The sequence below is a fragment of the Megalobrama amblycephala genome, linkage group LG9 (assembly GCF_018812025.1).
Source record: "Megalobrama amblycephala isolate DHTTF-2021 linkage group LG9, ASM1881202v1, whole genome shotgun sequence".
In the NCBI taxonomy this organism is placed as follows: Eukaryota; Metazoa; Chordata; class Actinopteri; order Cypriniformes; family Xenocyprididae; genus Megalobrama; species Megalobrama amblycephala.
The window spans coordinates 12,559,597-12,577,639 of NC_063052.1; the positions used below are offsets into that span (position 1 = coordinate 12,559,597).

The window sequence follows — 18,043 nt, forward strand, 5'->3', positions numbered from 1 at the left end:
TTGTTATTTTTTTCTATTGTTTCCTGAGGTATCAAGGTATAGACTACAAAAAAATAAAATAAAATAACAATTATAAAATCTGCATTAGGTTAACAGTGTTTTACATGATGACGTATTGCTTGATAAAGACTAGAACACTCACCCCAGTTGTGTTTTGTATTTTGATCTGTTAGTTTGTGTGTGTTTGTTTGTGTTTCAGTTTTCTCCTAGTGTTCAGCTGTCTGGTGCTTTCTGTTTTCTCCACCATTCCAGACCATCATAAATTTGCCAACGAAGCGCTCTTCATCCTGGTAAGGGGTTAAAATTACACAAACTATACCTTAAACAGGCTAACAGTACTAATCACTCTGGAGGAGAGTGAAGTCATAATAATGCTGATGATGACACCATGAGAACATGCACCATCCCAAACCCTTCAGTAGCGATTATCTTAAAGGATTAGTTCACTTCAGAATGAAAATTTCCTGATAATTTACTCACCCCCATGTCATCCAAAATGTTTATGTCTTTCTTTCTTCAGTTGAAAATAAATTTCAACTGAAGAAAGAAATAAGTTTTTGATGAAAACATTCCAGGATTTTTCTCCATATAGTGGACTTCATTGGGGTTCAATGGGTTGAAGGTCCAAACTGCAGTTTCAAAGAGCTCTACATGATCCCAGACGAGGAATAAGGGTCTTATTTGATTGGTAATTTTCTAGAAAAAGTAAAAATGTATATACTTTTTAACCACAAATGCTCGTCTTGCACTGCTTTGTAATGCACCATGCATTATGTAATCACGTTGGAAAGGTCACGCGTGACGTAGGTGGAAGTACTGCGGTAGGGCGAAAAATTTTCATTTACTCCTTCAACTTCAAAATCGTCCGACATTGTCGTTTTACCTTTTTTTTTGTAAAGGCCGTTTGACTTAGTCTTTGCACATTCACTTTGTAAACACTTGCTCGGTACTTCCACCTACATCACGTGTGACCTTTCCAATGTAAAACATGGCACATCACAGAGCAGTACAAGACAAGCATTTGTGGTTAAAAAGTATAGAATTTTTATTTTTATTTTTAGAAAATGACTGATCGTTTCACCAGATTAGACCCTTATTCCTCGTCTGGGATCATGTAGAGCTCTTTGAAGCTGCACTGAAACTGACATTTCAACCCGTTAAAGTCCACTATATGGAGAAAAAAACTGGAATGTTTTCCTCAAAAACCTTAATTTCTTTTCGACTGAAGAAAGAAAGACATGAACATCTTGGATGACATGGGGGTGAGTAAATTATCAGGAAATTTTAATTCTGAAAGTGAACTAATCCTTTAACAGTGGCGTCAAAGGCAGCAGGCAGGAGACTGTTTCATGCTTTTAAGACTCTCCCAAAAAAACATCGGACACTGGTAAAACATCTATTGTAATGTATACCCAGCAAACAAAAATATGTTCTTAGAACGATTTTGCTAACATTCCCATTATGTTATGAAAACATTATTTCCAAATGTTCTTCTGATTGTTGTTTTTTAAAATGTTTTTTGGTCATGCAATTGTTAAGGGAACATTTAATTTTGCAAACATTATGGGAATGTTACTTTTGAATGTTTACTAAACATTCTGGCACACATAGTAACATAGTAACAAAAATGTTACACAAATGCCCAACTAAAATGTTTCAGAAAAAACATTCAGTGAACAATGTATAAATAAGGTTTTGAGAACCAACGTTTAAAGACCAGAAAACTGCTCTAATAATGCTACTCAAAGAACGTTTGTTCATAAGTTTAAGAGAACCATGCCACGGTTCTGAGAACGTTCCCTGTTAGCTGGGTAGAAATATTAGCAATTTATATGTTTCTTGTAAAATTATTATGTTCAGAATATAATTGAACGGTCATCAATAGAAAGGCTTTTTATGTCTAGATGTTGTAATTGCAACATCAACCAACAGGGACAGAAACCTCCAAATTATTATTATTTTTTTTAAAAGTACAAATGCAGCTGCTCATGTTTATTTATTTAATATTTTGGCAAATTTGATCATGCTTTCAGCTCCCAATAAAAGTGTAGTACTCTCCATTTAAGACATTTTACCATATTTCCAATACTGAAACGCACTAAAAATGCACTAAAGAAGAAGCAGGGCCTACTCGTAAGTTAGCTGTGCATGCGTCCAACAAATATTTTTAAGATAAATAGAAAAAACACTAGTTAGTTCATAATGACTAAATCACAGCCTCGTATCCAAACAGCTTTAAATCTGACACAGTATGCAGTTTATCTATTAAATTGCATTGAAATGAATCCACTCACTCTCTCTTACCTGTAGAGCAAATGCTTTGACTTCCTTCCCGTGTGTTATATCCAAAAACGTAGTTGAAAGTTGGCAGCCACAGACTGTCTGATCTAAGTACCTTCACTAAACAGCATTCACCTTGTCTGTGCCGTCTCTAAATTCATTGATAATAGCCCATCATCTGAATAATTAATCACACACTGCTTTCTCTGTGGCCGTTAGTCCGTCCAATCACATTCTATATATGTTTTTTCAGGTGTTTTTGGAGGTGTGTCTTTAAAAAAGGTCAATTTGGTGATTTTTTTTTTTGTGTTTGCAAGCATTATGGATCAAATGTGCCGTGTATGCAAGCCTGTTTTGCTGTCCGTTGTGTTACTAAGCGGTTTATCTTCAGCAGGCATTGTTCTGAATTCTTTTGTAAGCATAAGCATGTACATTTATGCTGTAGGATTGTAACTATTAATTATTATTAATAAGGCTTTTTTGTTAAAGCATGTTTCTGCATCCCAAACTTTATCGTCAGTGTTCAGTATAAGGCTTCAATATAACACATTAGGGGCGTTTGCTCTCTTTATAACACATTTTGAAAATTATTAGGCCTAATTTTCATTACCGTTTTAGCAGCATCTCAGGCCAGGTTCATTTCTCATCTGATTGGCACACTGTAAGCATTCTTGTACTGTCTCATGTCTCCCTGTGGCTGCGTTAAGTGTGCATTTTGTTTTCCGCTGGGATCTTTGCTCTGGGAAATGGCAGTGTAAGCACACGGCAGGATTCAGGTGTTGTCGAGTATGCAAGAAGTAGCCGACTCCATCCAATAATCTCAGCTGCAATTCTATAATCACTCATTCACTATGAAGTGCTTCCCCTCTCACACTGACTTTCTCTCCCACTTTTTTTTGCATTTAATGGTCTCCTGCAGGAAAGGACTATGTTGTCTACCATGCAAGTTCTGGTATTGACTGTACGATCAGTCTGTAATGTGTTTGTTCACATTGAGAATGCAGGTGCCACTACAGGAGCTGAAATCAATACAAGCATTTAGCGCAGACCTCTGTGAATCCAGACTGTCTGTGGCATCTGAAGCAGTCATATGATTTAGCGTAAATGAGGACTTGCGGATTAATTTCCCAATAGAGCGCTGCAGTGATGATGTATTTTTGTAGGCCAGCTCGGAGGTCAGCATCACTCTGGTTCCCTCCACAAAAACCCAATAGGATTTTTCCATTGCAGAAAATAAGTTCTGCGACTAGGAAAAGTTTATTCTTACACGTTTTGTTTGTCATGATAATCTTCGCAAATGAACACAACTTTTAAGATATTTGAAGCCTAAATAACGTAGGCATAAACTCCACCACGGTTAACTCACACTTCAACATCACCATCATTAATAAAGGATTAGTTCACTTCAGAATGAAAATTTCCTGATAATTTACTCACCCTCATGTCATCCAAGATGTTTGTGTCTTTCTTTCTTTAGTCAAAACGAAATTAGGGTTTTTGAGGAAAACATTCCAGGATTTTTCTCCATATAGTGGACTTCACCAGGGTTCAACGGGTTGAAGGTCCAAATGTCAGTTTCAGTGCAGCTTCATGATCCCAGACGAGGAATAAGGCTCTTATCTAGTGAAACGATTGGTCATTTAAAAAAAAAAAAAAAAAAAAAATGTATGTACTTTTTAGCCACAAATGCTCGTCTTGCACTGCTCTGCGATCCGCCACGCATGATGTAATCACGTTAGAAAGGTCACGCGTGACGTAGGTGGAAGTACCCTAACTCCATCTCATTTTCTCCTCCAACTTCAAAATCGTCCGATATCGTTGTTTTACCTTATTTTTTTGTAAAGGCTATTTGACTTGATCTTTGCACATTTGGTTTGTAGACACTGGATCTGTACTTTTCACCTTTCGTGACCTTTGTAACCTGATTATGTCATGAGTGGCAGATTGTAGAGCAGTGTAAGACAAGCATTTGTGGTTAAAAAGTATATAAATGTTTATTTTTTTTAGAAAATGACCAATCGTTTTGCTAGATAAGACTCTTATTCCTCGTCTGGGATCATGTAGAGATCTTTGAAGCTGCACTGAAACTGTAATTTGGACCTTCAACCCGTTGAACCCCAGTGAAGTCCACTATATGGAGAAAAATCCTGGAATGTTTTCCTCAGAAACCTTAATTTCTTTTTTGACTGAAGAAAGAAAGTCATAAACATCTTGGATGACATGGGGGTGAGTAAATTATCAGGAAATTTTAATTCTGAAGTGAACTAATCCTTTAAGCTTCCGACAGCTCTTTTAGTCTTTGTGTAAAAACATTTTCCCTGAAAGTTTGAGTTAGAATAGTTTGCAAGAGCATGATTATAGACACAACAAGGCTGTGATAGTGGACTAGCTGTTGTGATGATGTTTAACTCTTTCCCTGCCAGCGTTTTTTTTTTTTAAAAAGTTGTTTTTAAACAAACAAACAACAAACAAGCTTCATGCTTTCTTTTTTTATCAACACCTGAATGTGGGTAAGTTTAATAAAAAAAGCACCATTTTGAACAAAAATCTTATTTTTTTCAAAGACTACAAAATGCATAAGCAATCCTTTTTTGCCTGTGTTTTGATCCAGAGATTCTCTACTCTTTCAGAAGATGCATAATAGCACCCCCTACCATAACAGTGAAAACATGTAAAGCCGGAAAATTCCATCAATGGCAGGGAAAGAGTTAATGTCCCTGACAAAAAGCTTAAAATAGCTTGAATGTAACTCTAAACCCTTGCTTCATTTAGTATGCACAGATCTATAAATATGCTAATTAGCCCCGTCTCCACTCATTCGCACAAGCTCAGAGATCCACTCGGTCAACTTACTGAGGTAAACGCTGCACAATGGTATCGCTCTTTACAACATCGGACATATAACGGAAAATACTCAGCAATAGTGTTGACTTATGTTTTAAACCCTTAAATGCATGACTGTTTCGCCAATCATTCTTACATATTCGGGTCTTTATCGACCCGGATCTATATCTAACACAGAAGGATCTCTACTTGTCGCAATAATATAAAACTCCTCTGATATTAGAGTAACAATTACAGAAGAATAAAATAAAGCATATTTTGTTACCTTTTGGAGCTTGAAAGGGCTCCGTTTGAGCAGATGTTCTATGCCATCACCACTGTCCTCGTCAGAGCTCATTTCCCAGTAAATTCAGCAAATAATAGGCTAGTTTTATGTTTGAGGTCACGAATATGAGCCCATTCACGATCTCAAATGTATTCTCAAAACTATATAATTTTCAACATCTTCAAAATCAATATTTCGATTGCTAACAGCTTCACCAGATCCATCCAGTGACAGTTACAGTCATATTTGATTGCGTTCAGTACTTGCTCTGCAGTAAATCGCTGAGCCATTTCATGTTTTTCTTATTATTTCGTTTTCTGTCTGAATGAGTCGTCACTTTAGCATTGTGTATCAGACATTGCCACCTTGTGGAATAAATGTGAATTGCACTTATTCCGTCATCTAAGATTGAATTATTGTTGTGCAGAAAAAAAATACGTACACTCATACACAGCTCGGGTCGTTAGCGACCCTATACAAAACCCAAATGAATACAAAAATAGGCATTCTTTTATAATTTTATGATTTTTTTCTTGTTATATTCTTTATAATGAATTATAAATTGAGGAATACCAAGAAGGTTGATGTCTAACTTTAAAAAATGAACGAGGAGGAGGGTAATGAATGACGTCCCGGGTCACTAAAGACCCGAGGTATGCATTTAAGGGTTAAAGCAGGGGTTCCTGGAGATCTACCTATCAGCAAAGTTTAGCTCCAACCCTGATAAAGCACACCTGAATCAGCTAATTAAGATCTCCAGGAGCACTTGTTAATTATAGACAGGTGTGTTGAGCAGGGCTGGAGCTGAATTCTGCAGGAAGTAGATTGGGCACCCCTGTCTTAAAGCACATTAAAAACACCACATAGACATATATACAACATTAAAAACTTGATTTTCACCACAGAAAGAGGGTTACTGATGTATTTTATGTCGTAGAATAAAACTTTAAAATATCTTGATCTTGTGTTCACCACAGACCTTATTTCAGGCATTTAACCAATTATAAAAACCTATCGACTTCATTATGATGGAACCAGAAGTGTTAAAATGCAACTTGTTTCTGGGTTTTGGCCTACAAAAATATGTCATCCCTGTGACACTCTATTGTATACAGCAAAGCAATCTTCATTTTTTTATGAATTAGAGGTAAATTGACTGTCTAGTACTTTAACCTTTACTGCCAGGTGTGTATGTTTATATGTATAGATAACTGGCAGACCATCAGTCATTAGTTTTTTAGTGTTATTTTGATATATTTATTGCCATATTCAAAGTACAAGGCAGGCTTTATTAAGAGGATTGATTTTGAAAATGATTTCATGTGGTTTTACTTGCAGGAGTTTGTGATGATCGTGGTTTTCGGGCTGGAGTACTTTGTGAGGGTCTGGGCAGCCGGATGCTGCTGCCGGTACAGAGGATGGCAGGGTCGGCTACGGTTTGCCAGAAAGCCCTTCTGCGTCATAGGTAAAGACCTGGAGTCTGAGATCAGAAGCATCATGAGGGGCACAAATGTGTTTGTATAAAGATCTGTGGCAGAAAACACCATTCACATGTCTTCTCCTCATCATCTGCCCACCCTCATGTTACTCAAAACTTATATGACTTCTTTTTGAACGTTATGGATATCAATGTACAATTGGTTGAGATTTCAATACACTGGACTATAAACAATATAAATTACATCAATAGACGTCTTACATTTTCAAAACATGGTGCCCCCTTCAAAAGATGAAGGTATGTGCCACCCCATCTAAAAAGATTGGTTTCTCTTTTCTTTGTTTCTTTTTTCTGTTCTTGTCATCATGTTCATCTCATTACGTAGACTTCATTGTCTTCGTGGCGTCGCTGGCAGTGATAGCAGCAGGCACGCAGGGAAACATCTTCGCCACATCTGCTCTGCGCAGCATGCGTTTTCTGCAGATCTTGCGCATGGTGCGTATGGACCGCCGGGGAGGAACCTGGAAGCTGCTGGGCTCTGTGGTGTACGCTCACAGCAAGGTGACAGCAGCACATGCACTCATCCATCAGAGGACGTTCGCTTCGAAACTATGTCACTGTACATGCTTCATGAAAACCTATGAAACATACACATAATGCAACTTTTAAGTTTTGTTTTGTGCATATCCACACCTTAAATCTGAAGAACCAAAAAGTACTGCAAAATTAACAATTCTTTTCAAGTATGCTTCCAAACTCTATACACATCTGTACTCTATACCCAAACGGCTGCTTTTGTCCATGAGTTATTGATTGGAAGGCTGTGGTTTGCTATTGGTGGATCTCATGTGAGTGACAGGTTGCCCCGCCCTCATGCCAGTAAACACGTCATCAGAGAAAAGAAGAGATGACGAGGGAGGGGAAGTCATTTTGATTAAAAATGTCCAGAGCACACGAAATAAAAAAGATAATGATGTGCACGGATAAATCATTTATAATAAATACTGCAATATTCCATTAAAAAAGAAAAAGAATTTTGATTTCATGGGGACTTTAAGCCAATGTTGATGTGTCAGGTTGGGTGTGATGCTCAAACAGAGCCACACTGTTTACGCCTTTCAGGAAAATCAACCAACAAATTTATATCTCTTAGCATATTAAGACAGTATAGGACTAGAAATAGAAATAAATATACTTGGTTGACCATCTTCATTAGTTCTCCAGTTTAGTGTTTTCATTAATGAAATACTCTTCTTATAACTTTCCATTGCTCTTAACTTTCCTTTCTCTGTGTTTCAGGAGCTGATCACAGCCTGGTACATTGGCTTCCTGGTACTGATCTTTGCCTCCTTCTTGGTCTATTTGGCTGAGAAGGAAGATAACCAAGAGTTTTCCACTTATGCTGACTCCCTCTGGTGGGGAACAGTAAGTACTGCCCTCGACTGAACTAATAACTTGTCCTGTGCCGCTGTCAGTTCCCTGGCTCAATTTTTTGTGGGAATTGATGTTGCAGAAATTTAGTTTAATTTCTACTGGGAATATAGTTCTGCCTCCAATACATTTATTGTTGCATAATATACTGAATCTGCAGAGGTAGAAACAGTATGGTCGATTTCATAAGCGTCAAGTGTACAGTGAGTCCAAGGGATCTCAAACCACAGTTATTATTAGATTTTTTATTTTTTATATATATATATATATATATATATATATATATATATATATATATATATATATATATATATAAATATCTTATTTAAGAGGACATTTTTGTTTCAGTTTTAGTTTTTATTTAAGCATTTTAAGTTAATGTGCATATATATATATCTATATCTAGTAGCATTTTTATGTTTATTGCGGGTGGGTTTACAATCTACTTTATATAAAAAGTGAAAACTTAAATTAATTTGCCCATTTTATTGTATTTTAGTTAGTTAGGAGTCATACATTTTAAATGTAATTTTTTTTTTCCTGTTTTTCCGTTGTTAGTTTTTTTTTTTTTTTTTTTTTCATTTTAGTTGAAGAAAATATTTTTATTTAGATTTCATTTTCATTTTTTAAAACTACCACTGCCTTGAGCTGTAAATCTTTGTTGTTTTTCCCAACCTTCCAATGCATTTCACTGAACAAACTGGTTAACCATAGACTTTAGTCAGGTTAGATGCCATATTGAAGTTAACAGGGATGAAAATGAGGCTGTGAGAGATTGACATACCAAATTGAAGTTTCAGCTTCAAAGGGCTCCCAGACAAGGAATAAGGGTCTTATCTAGTGAAACAATCTGTCATTTTCCAAAAAATAAATAAAAATTATATACCTTTTTTTTTTTTACCACAAATGCTCGTCTTGCACTGCTCTCCAATGCGCCACGCATTACATAATCACGTTGGAAAGGTCACGCGTGATATAGGCGGAAGTACCGCAGTGGTATCTCAGTTTCTCCTCCAACTTCAAAATTATCCGACATCGTTGTTTTACCTTTTTTTGCAAAGACCGTTTGAGTTAGTCTTTGCACGTTCGCTTTGTAGACACTGGATCGGTACTTCCGCCTACGTCACATGTGACCTTATGTAACGTGTGGCCGCATCGCAGAGCAGTGCAAGACAAGCATTTGTCGTTAAAAAGATTTTATTTTAGAATTTTTTTTTTCTGAATTTTAGAAAAATGACTGATCGTTTCACTAGATAAGACTCTTATTCCTCGTCTGGGATCATGTAGAGCTCTTTGAAGCTGCACTGAAACTGCAATTTGGACCTTCAAAATGTTGAACTCCAGTGAAGTCCGCTATATGGAGAAAAATCCTGGAATGTTTTCCTCAAAAGCCTTAATTTCTTTTCGACTGAAGAAAGAAAGACATAAACATCCTGGATGTCTATGGACGCTACTAAGGTCTATATGTAAAATGGCAGGTTTTGAAGTTAGGTGAACAAAAGTGCACGGCTCCCCTGGCCATTTTGATATTCTTACCTCCACTGTTTTCACCCAGATAACCCTGACTACGATCGGCTACGGGGACAAGACGCCACGCACCTGGCAAGGTCGGCTTTTAGCGGCTTGCTTTGCCCTGCTGGGAGTGTCCTTCTTTGCCCTGCCCGCTGTAAGTACCGCCGTCGATTTTAAGGCCGTTGACATTTCGATCCCAAACCGGCTAATGGCCCTCTGTCTTTCTGTAAGGGCATCCTGGGTTCGGGATTTGCTCTGAAAGTGCAGGAGCAGCACCGGCAGAAACACTTTGAGAAGAGGAGGACTCCCGCTGCCAACCTCATACAGGTGAGCAACACACCTGCCGCAAATACACTCAAGATTTCTATTTCCACATCCAAATATGTGTGCGTTGTGTGCATGTATGTCTGGGTGTGTCATCTTGTGCCGTGCTGTATCGTGTTGTCTCCCCAGGCTGCATGGCGTCTCTACTCTACAGATGCTCAGCACTCATATCTCACAGCCACCTGGTATTTCTATGACAGTATGCTGCCGTCCTTCAGGTAAGTATGACCTGTAACGGAGCCCTCGGCGGACATGCTTATCTGTGCTGTGCAAGTTGAACTGGCCTTGTGTGTAACTGATATGACTGACAGGTGGCTTTTGAGATCATGATTTCAAAAAGAAGGGGTTCAAAATATCCCAAATACTTCAGCATTAGTCAGATTTATAATCATGTTTCTGAGAAAACGATGTTTTATTTTATTATCCTCCCTACACAGACACACAAAATGTATTTCACTTTAATTAAAAATGGTACTTTGACCCAGAAATCATGATTTAATTGATAGTTTTGGAGTTCCTTTTATTGTTTTGCTTTATTCATCTGCAACATTAATTTTTGCATGTACTGAACGCAAAGATTATGACATGAGTTTTCATGAGTTGCATAAGATTTAATTTTATTACCAGTTAATGTGGGATGAAAAATGTGGAGAAATAGAAATTATTTATTATTAAAAAACCCTAATGTGACTCATGTTTTAAGCTAGATAATGCATTTAAAAATTAATGAAATAAAATTCTTGAAACAAGATAAACTGTTAACTTCCCTGAAAACAAGTTTTAATATCTTATATTAAATATTAAACATAATATTTGTAAATGTACCACTAATTAAAAACTCAATAAGATGTCATTTGACAGATCCCATAAATATTCTTGAAACCAACAAATAAATTATAAACATTTTTTCACAATTTCCTATATATGATTTAATTCCTTTTATGAAGTTTCTCAGTTTCAACATTTTACACACATTTGCCACATTTTTGATTCTTAATGATATATTTCTATTTCTACCTTAATATTATTTATCCCACATGCATTCGTCTTTGGTTGAATTAATTTGACTAATTAACATTCATTTAAAATGACAGGGAAGTGTGTATTTCAGTACACAAATAGCATTTTTAAACAGTAGATGTTTTTATAAACTGAATTACCCCTGTCTTTTTAAAGTATTTTGATGGTTAATTTACCATTTTGTTTTTAGCTTTGTGTTTGCTTCTTTTATCCTTTTTTGTTTTGTTTCGTTTATCATGTTTGATTATTTTCATTTTTTGCTTGTGGGTCAGAGAACTGACATTACTGTTCAGTCACCTCCAACGGCAGCGTAGCGCCAAGAAGGTTCTCCACAACTCCTACCACACCCTGCTGTCGGGGCTCCGGCCGTACAGCTCCCCCTACCTGTCGGGGGACAGGTACGCCACTGTCCAGTTTAATCTTCCTAGAGGACACTAACTCTTCCCTGCAATTTCAGTTATAAAATTAAATTCACAATAATACTAGCATACTGTAGTGTAGTAAAGTTTCAGGTCATTACTTAAATTGCCCCTATTATGCTATTTTATTTTTTTGTTTTGGAGGTCTCATACCAAATATTTACATGCATCCAAGGTAAAAAATAACACTTTAATTTTCTCATAATATATATTGCAGCATCAGCTCTTTTCTCACAGTTTCTGAAACGGTTCAATAAAGGATTCGGTCTCTCTAAATCCCGCCTTCCGAGAGACTTCTCTGCTCTGATTGGTCAGATGGCCCAATCTGTTGTGATTGGTCTACCCCTTACAGCACGTATCAGAGATGAAAGGCCCATTACATAACTGAATTTCAGCTCTTCCTCAGCACTTGTATACACAGTGATGGTGTCTCTTTAACCGTATCAATTTCGAGCTTGAGTCCTCATCCTTTGGAAGTGCATTTGCTTTCGCATCGCAGAAAACAATCAACATGAACCAAACTCTTCCAGGCCTCAGCTTCAACTACTGTGTTTGAGGGCAGGGCAAAGTAGGCAGCCAATGGGGACCACTATGCAAATTCATTACAAATCTAATAGGTGCATGCTGGAAGTCAGAAGACACTCCATTTATTGAGCAACTTTGGAGACTTTTACATTCACAAACCGCTATATCACACACTACATAAAAGGTAATATCCAAAAAAAGCATAATAGGGGCACCTTAATACATTCATCATTATGTACATGGTTTACAGGAAGTTCAACATCTGACACTCCAATAAGCTGCAGTTAAATCAGTTGCAGCAGTTTTACTTGTTTGTGTTTTCTGCGTGCCTTTCTGTGTTTGCTTGTGTTTTCTGTCTTGTTTTTTGTGCTGATACTAATACTATACATCTGTACTAGGACATTGAAAGATGCATCAGATATGTGATGTTCTACACTTTAATTTGTGGTAGATGAGTTGGAATTTTGAGGATAGCCTTTTAGTAGTTTATGCTTGTGTAGCCTATATAATAGAAAATCTCCATAAGTGATCACATATCTGATGCCGTTCTTTGGTTCAGTGGCCTTTGTGTGTGTTAATGCCTATGCACATTTGTGTGTAAGCATTATCTCTTTACCCTTTGACATTTCAGTGTCTCACACCCCATCTTCATAGCCCTTCATTCAACTTCTCCATTCTCCTCCTTTCCTCCCTGCCATCACTCCATCCATTCACGTTTTCAGGAGGACTGACGTTCCATGCAGGTTTGTGGTAGGCTTTTGAGACGACTATTTCGCCCAATGGGAACTGTCGTTGGCCGTGCTGTGTTTACAGTTTGAGGTGCTTTTTGTTTCGAGTGACGATGATAAAATAACCCGCGTCTAAGACGCGATGATGGTTTGGCTGCATTCAGATGCATTGAAATCTAATCGATTGACCTCTAGTGACCTCTTCACATGCCGGTATCCGCATGCCACCCCGTCCCTGTCTGCCTCACTCTACTTTCTCCAAATTACCTTTCACCCCTATAAGTTGCACATGTTGTATCCCTTTCAACTGATCCTGAGGCAGTTCATTTCAGTGCAAAAAAAAAATCAGAGATGTGCTGAAAGGCTGCAAGTGCTGATCCTTAATGTGTGTGTGAGCTCACTGACCCTTGCTTCAGAAACACTTATTTCTCCACTTGTTACTAAGTTACACTTTGTTTTGAAGTGCACATTATTGCCCAAAAGGAATAGCGAGCCTGATGTTGCGCTAAACTTGTATTATTTTCATTCATCAGTGGAACACAGAAAGAGATATTTAGAAATATTTCCAATAAAAGTGAACTTGAGCTGTTAAAAATGACCAAAACAAAACATAAAGAAAGCACTAAAACAGTGGTTCATACAACTTGTGCACTATATTCAAACTGTTCTGGAGCCTTATGATAGATTTATTTTAGAAATAGACTAAAATGTAAGTCATTATGTGATTTGAAAGCAATGGCGAAGGGATTTTAATGCCATGTCGGAAATATACCGTAATTACGAGATTCCGAATTGTAAAAAGTGTTCATGTCATCATAGAACTCGTAATTATAACTTGTAAACTTAAAATTTTCTGAGAGCTTGTACCACATGACCATCTGAACAGCTCCGAGTAGAATGTTAATTGTCATCTCGTAATTAGGGTCATTACGACATGGTGTGAATGCAGTAAGCAAACAGCAGCTTAAATTTTTTCCCCTTCCCGTTAAAGCTTGACTACTTTTATTTTTACTACTTTCATTTTAAGAGCTTGATCACCCCAGTCCCCATTGACTTTCACTGTAAGGAAAAAAGCCACCAGGACATTCTTCAAAACATCTCCTTTTGTGTTCCATGGAAGAAAGAAAGTCATTCTAGTTTTGAATACATGAGGATCAAATTTGCATTTTTGGATGAACTATTCCTTTAAAAATTGAAAATTTGCATTTAAGTTAGGCCTATTACATTAAAGGTACACTATGTAACTTTTATTTTTGTTCAAAATTTATATTTAATGAGCGAGTACATCATGAATCCATCTTCTAAACTCTGTTTTTGTTGTATCCTGAATCACTACGGTATGCCTATAATAAGCGGGACAATAACCGCTGCGGAGTAGCCCAGTACCTGCGTGACTCGTCATAGACTTAAACAGAGAGAAGTAGCTCCAGTTACAATGTTCTTCTGCAAGATGCATGCAGTTTTGTTGATTAACAGCCAGTGCCCCAAAAGTTACTTAGTGTACCTTTAAGTTACACAAACTGAGAGAGTTGGATCCAACAACATTCATGCGGATTGTATTATATACTACTTGCATATGAAATTTTAACGTTTGCCCAAAAATGCACACTAAAAACAAGTGTAACACGTGTGTCCTGGCACAGCCGACTAACCCTCACAACCCTTCACGAATCCCTCCCTCTGCCTTGTGTGTCTCTTCAGTCAGCTCGTATCTAAAAAGAGGGGTTTCTTCCGGATTCATACTGGCAGTAAGCAGAGGTATCCATGTGTGATGTGCCTGTGCACACTGGGCACGATCCGTCCCGCCCCGATGCCTGAAACACTCTGAGATTTACTGATCCAGTGCAGCTCGACCCATTCAGCGAGATTCGGAAATGCCTTCTGTGAGGATGCATTCATCATGACTGGATTCAGTATATTCCTGAAATGGAGGCTGCACTAGCTCAATAATCTCAGTAATATGCTGCCTTTTAGGCTATGTCTACATTGATCCAGATACATTTAAAAAAGTGTTTTCGTTTCAAAACACTCTCCGTCCACACTAGCATTCCAAAGTGTTTTCTAAAAGTTTCTCATCCACACTAAAACATCGGAAACTGCTAAGTTCACCTTACTGCGCATGCATTAAACCTCATGAAAGCTCACTGAGATGATATAGTCCAGTTCACACTCAATCACCATTATTTAGTCTAAAACGCAATTGCCCTCATGTTTTGCTGCAGGACAGCAATTGCGAGTAAATTTTCTGTTATCTTTGCAGGACTGTGATATGAAGATTGATTTTTAAAAAGTCTTCGTTAAGGAGTTATCATGTTGGCATGTTAACAAGGACTCTAAAACGCACAGCTCTAACTGGCCTATGTCCTTTACACTCACCCCCCTAAACCTCACTCCTATCCGGGTCACGGCACCAAATCCAGCATTTAAACTCTGGTTGCCAGGATGGGAGGAGTTGGAGTAGGACGCGGGCATGTTAACAAGGACTCTAACATGCACAGCTCTTACTGGCCTATGTCCGTTACACTCACTCCCATCTGGGTCCCGGCACCAAATATAACCACTCCTACCTGCCCCGCTACGAGCAGGATTTGAACCCGGGTTGCCGGCACGGCGTATTAACAAGGACTCTAAAGACCGCAGCCGCTAGCGCACCTCTTGAGGACAGGGGTGTGAGGTTTATACGCACAGCTCTTACTGGCCTACGTCCGTTACACTCACCCCCCTAAACCTCACTCCTATCCGGGTCATGGCACCAAATGTAACCAGTCCTACGATCTGGGTCACGGCACCAAATATAACCACTCGTACCTGCCCCGCTCCGAGCGGGATTTAAACCCTGGTTGCCAGGATGGGAGGCGGGCGTGTAAGTAGGAGTAGGACGCGGGCATGTTAACAAGGACTCTAAAACGCACAGCTCTAACTGGCCTATGTCCTTTACACTCACCCCCCTAAACCTCACTCCTATCCGGGTCACGGCACCAAATCCGGCATTTAAACTGGTTGCCAGGATGGGAGGAGTAGGAGTAGGACGCGGGCATGTTAACAAGGATTCTAACACGCACAGCTCTTACTGGCCTATGTCCGTTACACTCACTCCCATCTGGGTCCCGGCACCAAATATAACCACTCCTACCTGCCCCACTACGAGCAGGATTCGAACCCGGGTTGCCGGCACGGCGTATTAACAAGGACTCTAAAGACCGCAGCCGCTAGCGCACCTCTTGAGGACAGGGGTGTGAGGTTTATACGCACAGCTCTTACTGGCCTACGTCCGTTACACTCACCCCCCTAAACCTCACTCCTATCCGGGTCACGGCACCAAATGTAACCAGTCCTACTCACCCCGCTCCGAGCAGGATTCGAACCCTGATCTCCAGCATGGGAGCCGGGCGTGCTAACAATGATGATAAAGACCGTTAGTGTCAGTCGTCAGTTTTCACAGAACAAAAATGCTGTCTCAGTGTGGATGGAGAGAAAAAGATGTGTTTTCAAACGAAAAAGTATTAGTGTGAACAAGGCCTTAATCTGTGAGAGGCTGATCAGAGAACAGAGTATACTGTATATCTCTGCTGAATGCACACAGATGAGGCTTGCATGTGCTCACAGGGCAAAGATAAACCATGCAATTGGGTGTTACTAAAACCTCAATCAATTTTCATCATGGTTTACTCTGATATGCATGTCAGTTTTACTTTACGGTTATTCTTCAGAGGCTAAATCAGTTACGGCATGTTGTTGCATTTGAATGCAGGAATATCAAGAATTCTTGGGTCAGAGCTATTAAACATTTTGTAGGGGAGGTATGCATGTACAAGTCATGTTTAGACTGAGATCTTCATATATTTAAGTGTGTTTAAGCATGTATTAGCATGCTAAAAGTAATCGGATGTAGATTGAGTTACAAAATTATGCTCTTTGACAGTGTGCATGAGGTTTGTGACCTCTACGTGCATGATTGAAACAGTATTTCAATGATGACTGCAATTAGGACTGTAGAGAATTTTACTTTGTGGCACGTTGAATTAAGTTAAGTGGATTTTATTTGATTACACGCAATGTTTCGGCAAAAATAATTACTTTAGCATGCATGTGCGTGGTTCCATGGATTCAGAGAGTGCTCTTGCATTTCTACGGTTGCTCCTTTTGATGGCACGCTACAGATTAATACACTGTCACGCCCCATTCGGTTTAAGAAATTAAGCCCAGTATCTACTAATGCTTTCTTAACTATTTAAATATTAATCCAAATGTCTATACAATTATGTGATGCTCACACAGGGCATCATATGTCTTTGACTAACCATTTTCCTTCTTTGTGGTGTCAGCGTTATCATGTAAATTAAACTACCCACCTGTAGATAGATCGATGTATGTTTCTTAACTCTTTTGTCTGTTTGTCTCTGTCCTCTTACATAAGCAAACACAGTCTCTGAAACAATTTTACATTATGGAACATGTAGGAAAAAGTCTTATATAGAAAATCAAGGCAGTGCTAATGAGGAGATTGATTAATTTCCTTGTTTGTCACCAACTCAGATCATTCCTCTAATTCTCTCGCCAGTGGGAAGATGGGCTTCCGTGACCGCATTAGGATGAACAATTCACGCTCCTCTCAGGCTATCCGGGGCAAGGCTTCTCCTTTGCCCCCAGGTAATGTGCGGTGCTCGCCCAGCACGGAGAACGTTCCAGAAGCCACCAGCCCCGGCAAGGTCCAGAAAAGCTGGAGCTTCAATGATCGGACTCGATTCCGGACCTCTCTCCGCCTAAAACCACGGCCCGCTGCAGATGGTAGATATCTCAGTCGAAATGTTTACCTTTATACAGACACATATATACTGTATCTACATAAACTGCTGTTCAAAAGTTTGGGGTTGGTAAGATTTTTTTTAAAGAGTTAGTCCACCCAAAAATGAAAATTCTGTCATTAATTACTCAGCCTCATGTCGTTCCAAACCTGTAAGACTTTCGTTCATCTTCTGAACACAAATCTGAGAGCTTTCTGTTCCTCCATAGACAGCTATATAACTACCACTTTGAAACGCCAAAAAGTTCATAAAGAGATCATAAACTAATCCGTATGAATAGAGCAGTTTAGTCCAAATTTTCTGAAGTGGCTTTATAAGATGAATAGATTAAATTTAGGCCTTTATTCACATGTAAACATTGATCACCGAATATAAACAGAAGCTCAACCGAACCTGCTTGATGCGTGAGAACAAACCATTGGTTCTTCCTGAAGCTCAAACATACTGAGTAA

The 18,043-nt window shown here is 38.6% G+C and overlaps 1 protein-coding gene across 1 annotated transcript in view; it reads left to right on the forward strand.

Moving 5' to 3' along the window:
* The window catches only part of LOC125275008 (potassium voltage-gated channel subfamily KQT member 4), a 66,999-nt gene that overhangs the window by 38,801 nt on the left and 10,155 nt on the right, over window positions 1-18,043 (forward strand). The window contains exons 2-10 of the mRNA XM_048201618.1: window positions 200-290; window positions 6,728-6,854; window positions 7,213-7,388; window positions 8,127-8,252; window positions 9,814-9,924; window positions 10,002-10,097; window positions 10,224-10,312; window positions 11,387-11,512; window positions 17,348-17,574. Of these exons, the coding sequence (XP_048057575.1) occupies window positions 200-290; window positions 6,728-6,854; window positions 7,213-7,388; window positions 8,127-8,252; window positions 9,814-9,924; window positions 10,002-10,097; window positions 10,224-10,312; window positions 11,387-11,512; window positions 17,348-17,574 (1,169 nt within the window). The remainder of the gene's footprint in view (window positions 1-199; window positions 291-6,727; window positions 6,855-7,212; window positions 7,389-8,126; window positions 8,253-9,813; window positions 9,925-10,001; window positions 10,098-10,223; window positions 10,313-11,386; window positions 11,513-17,347; window positions 17,575-18,043) is intronic.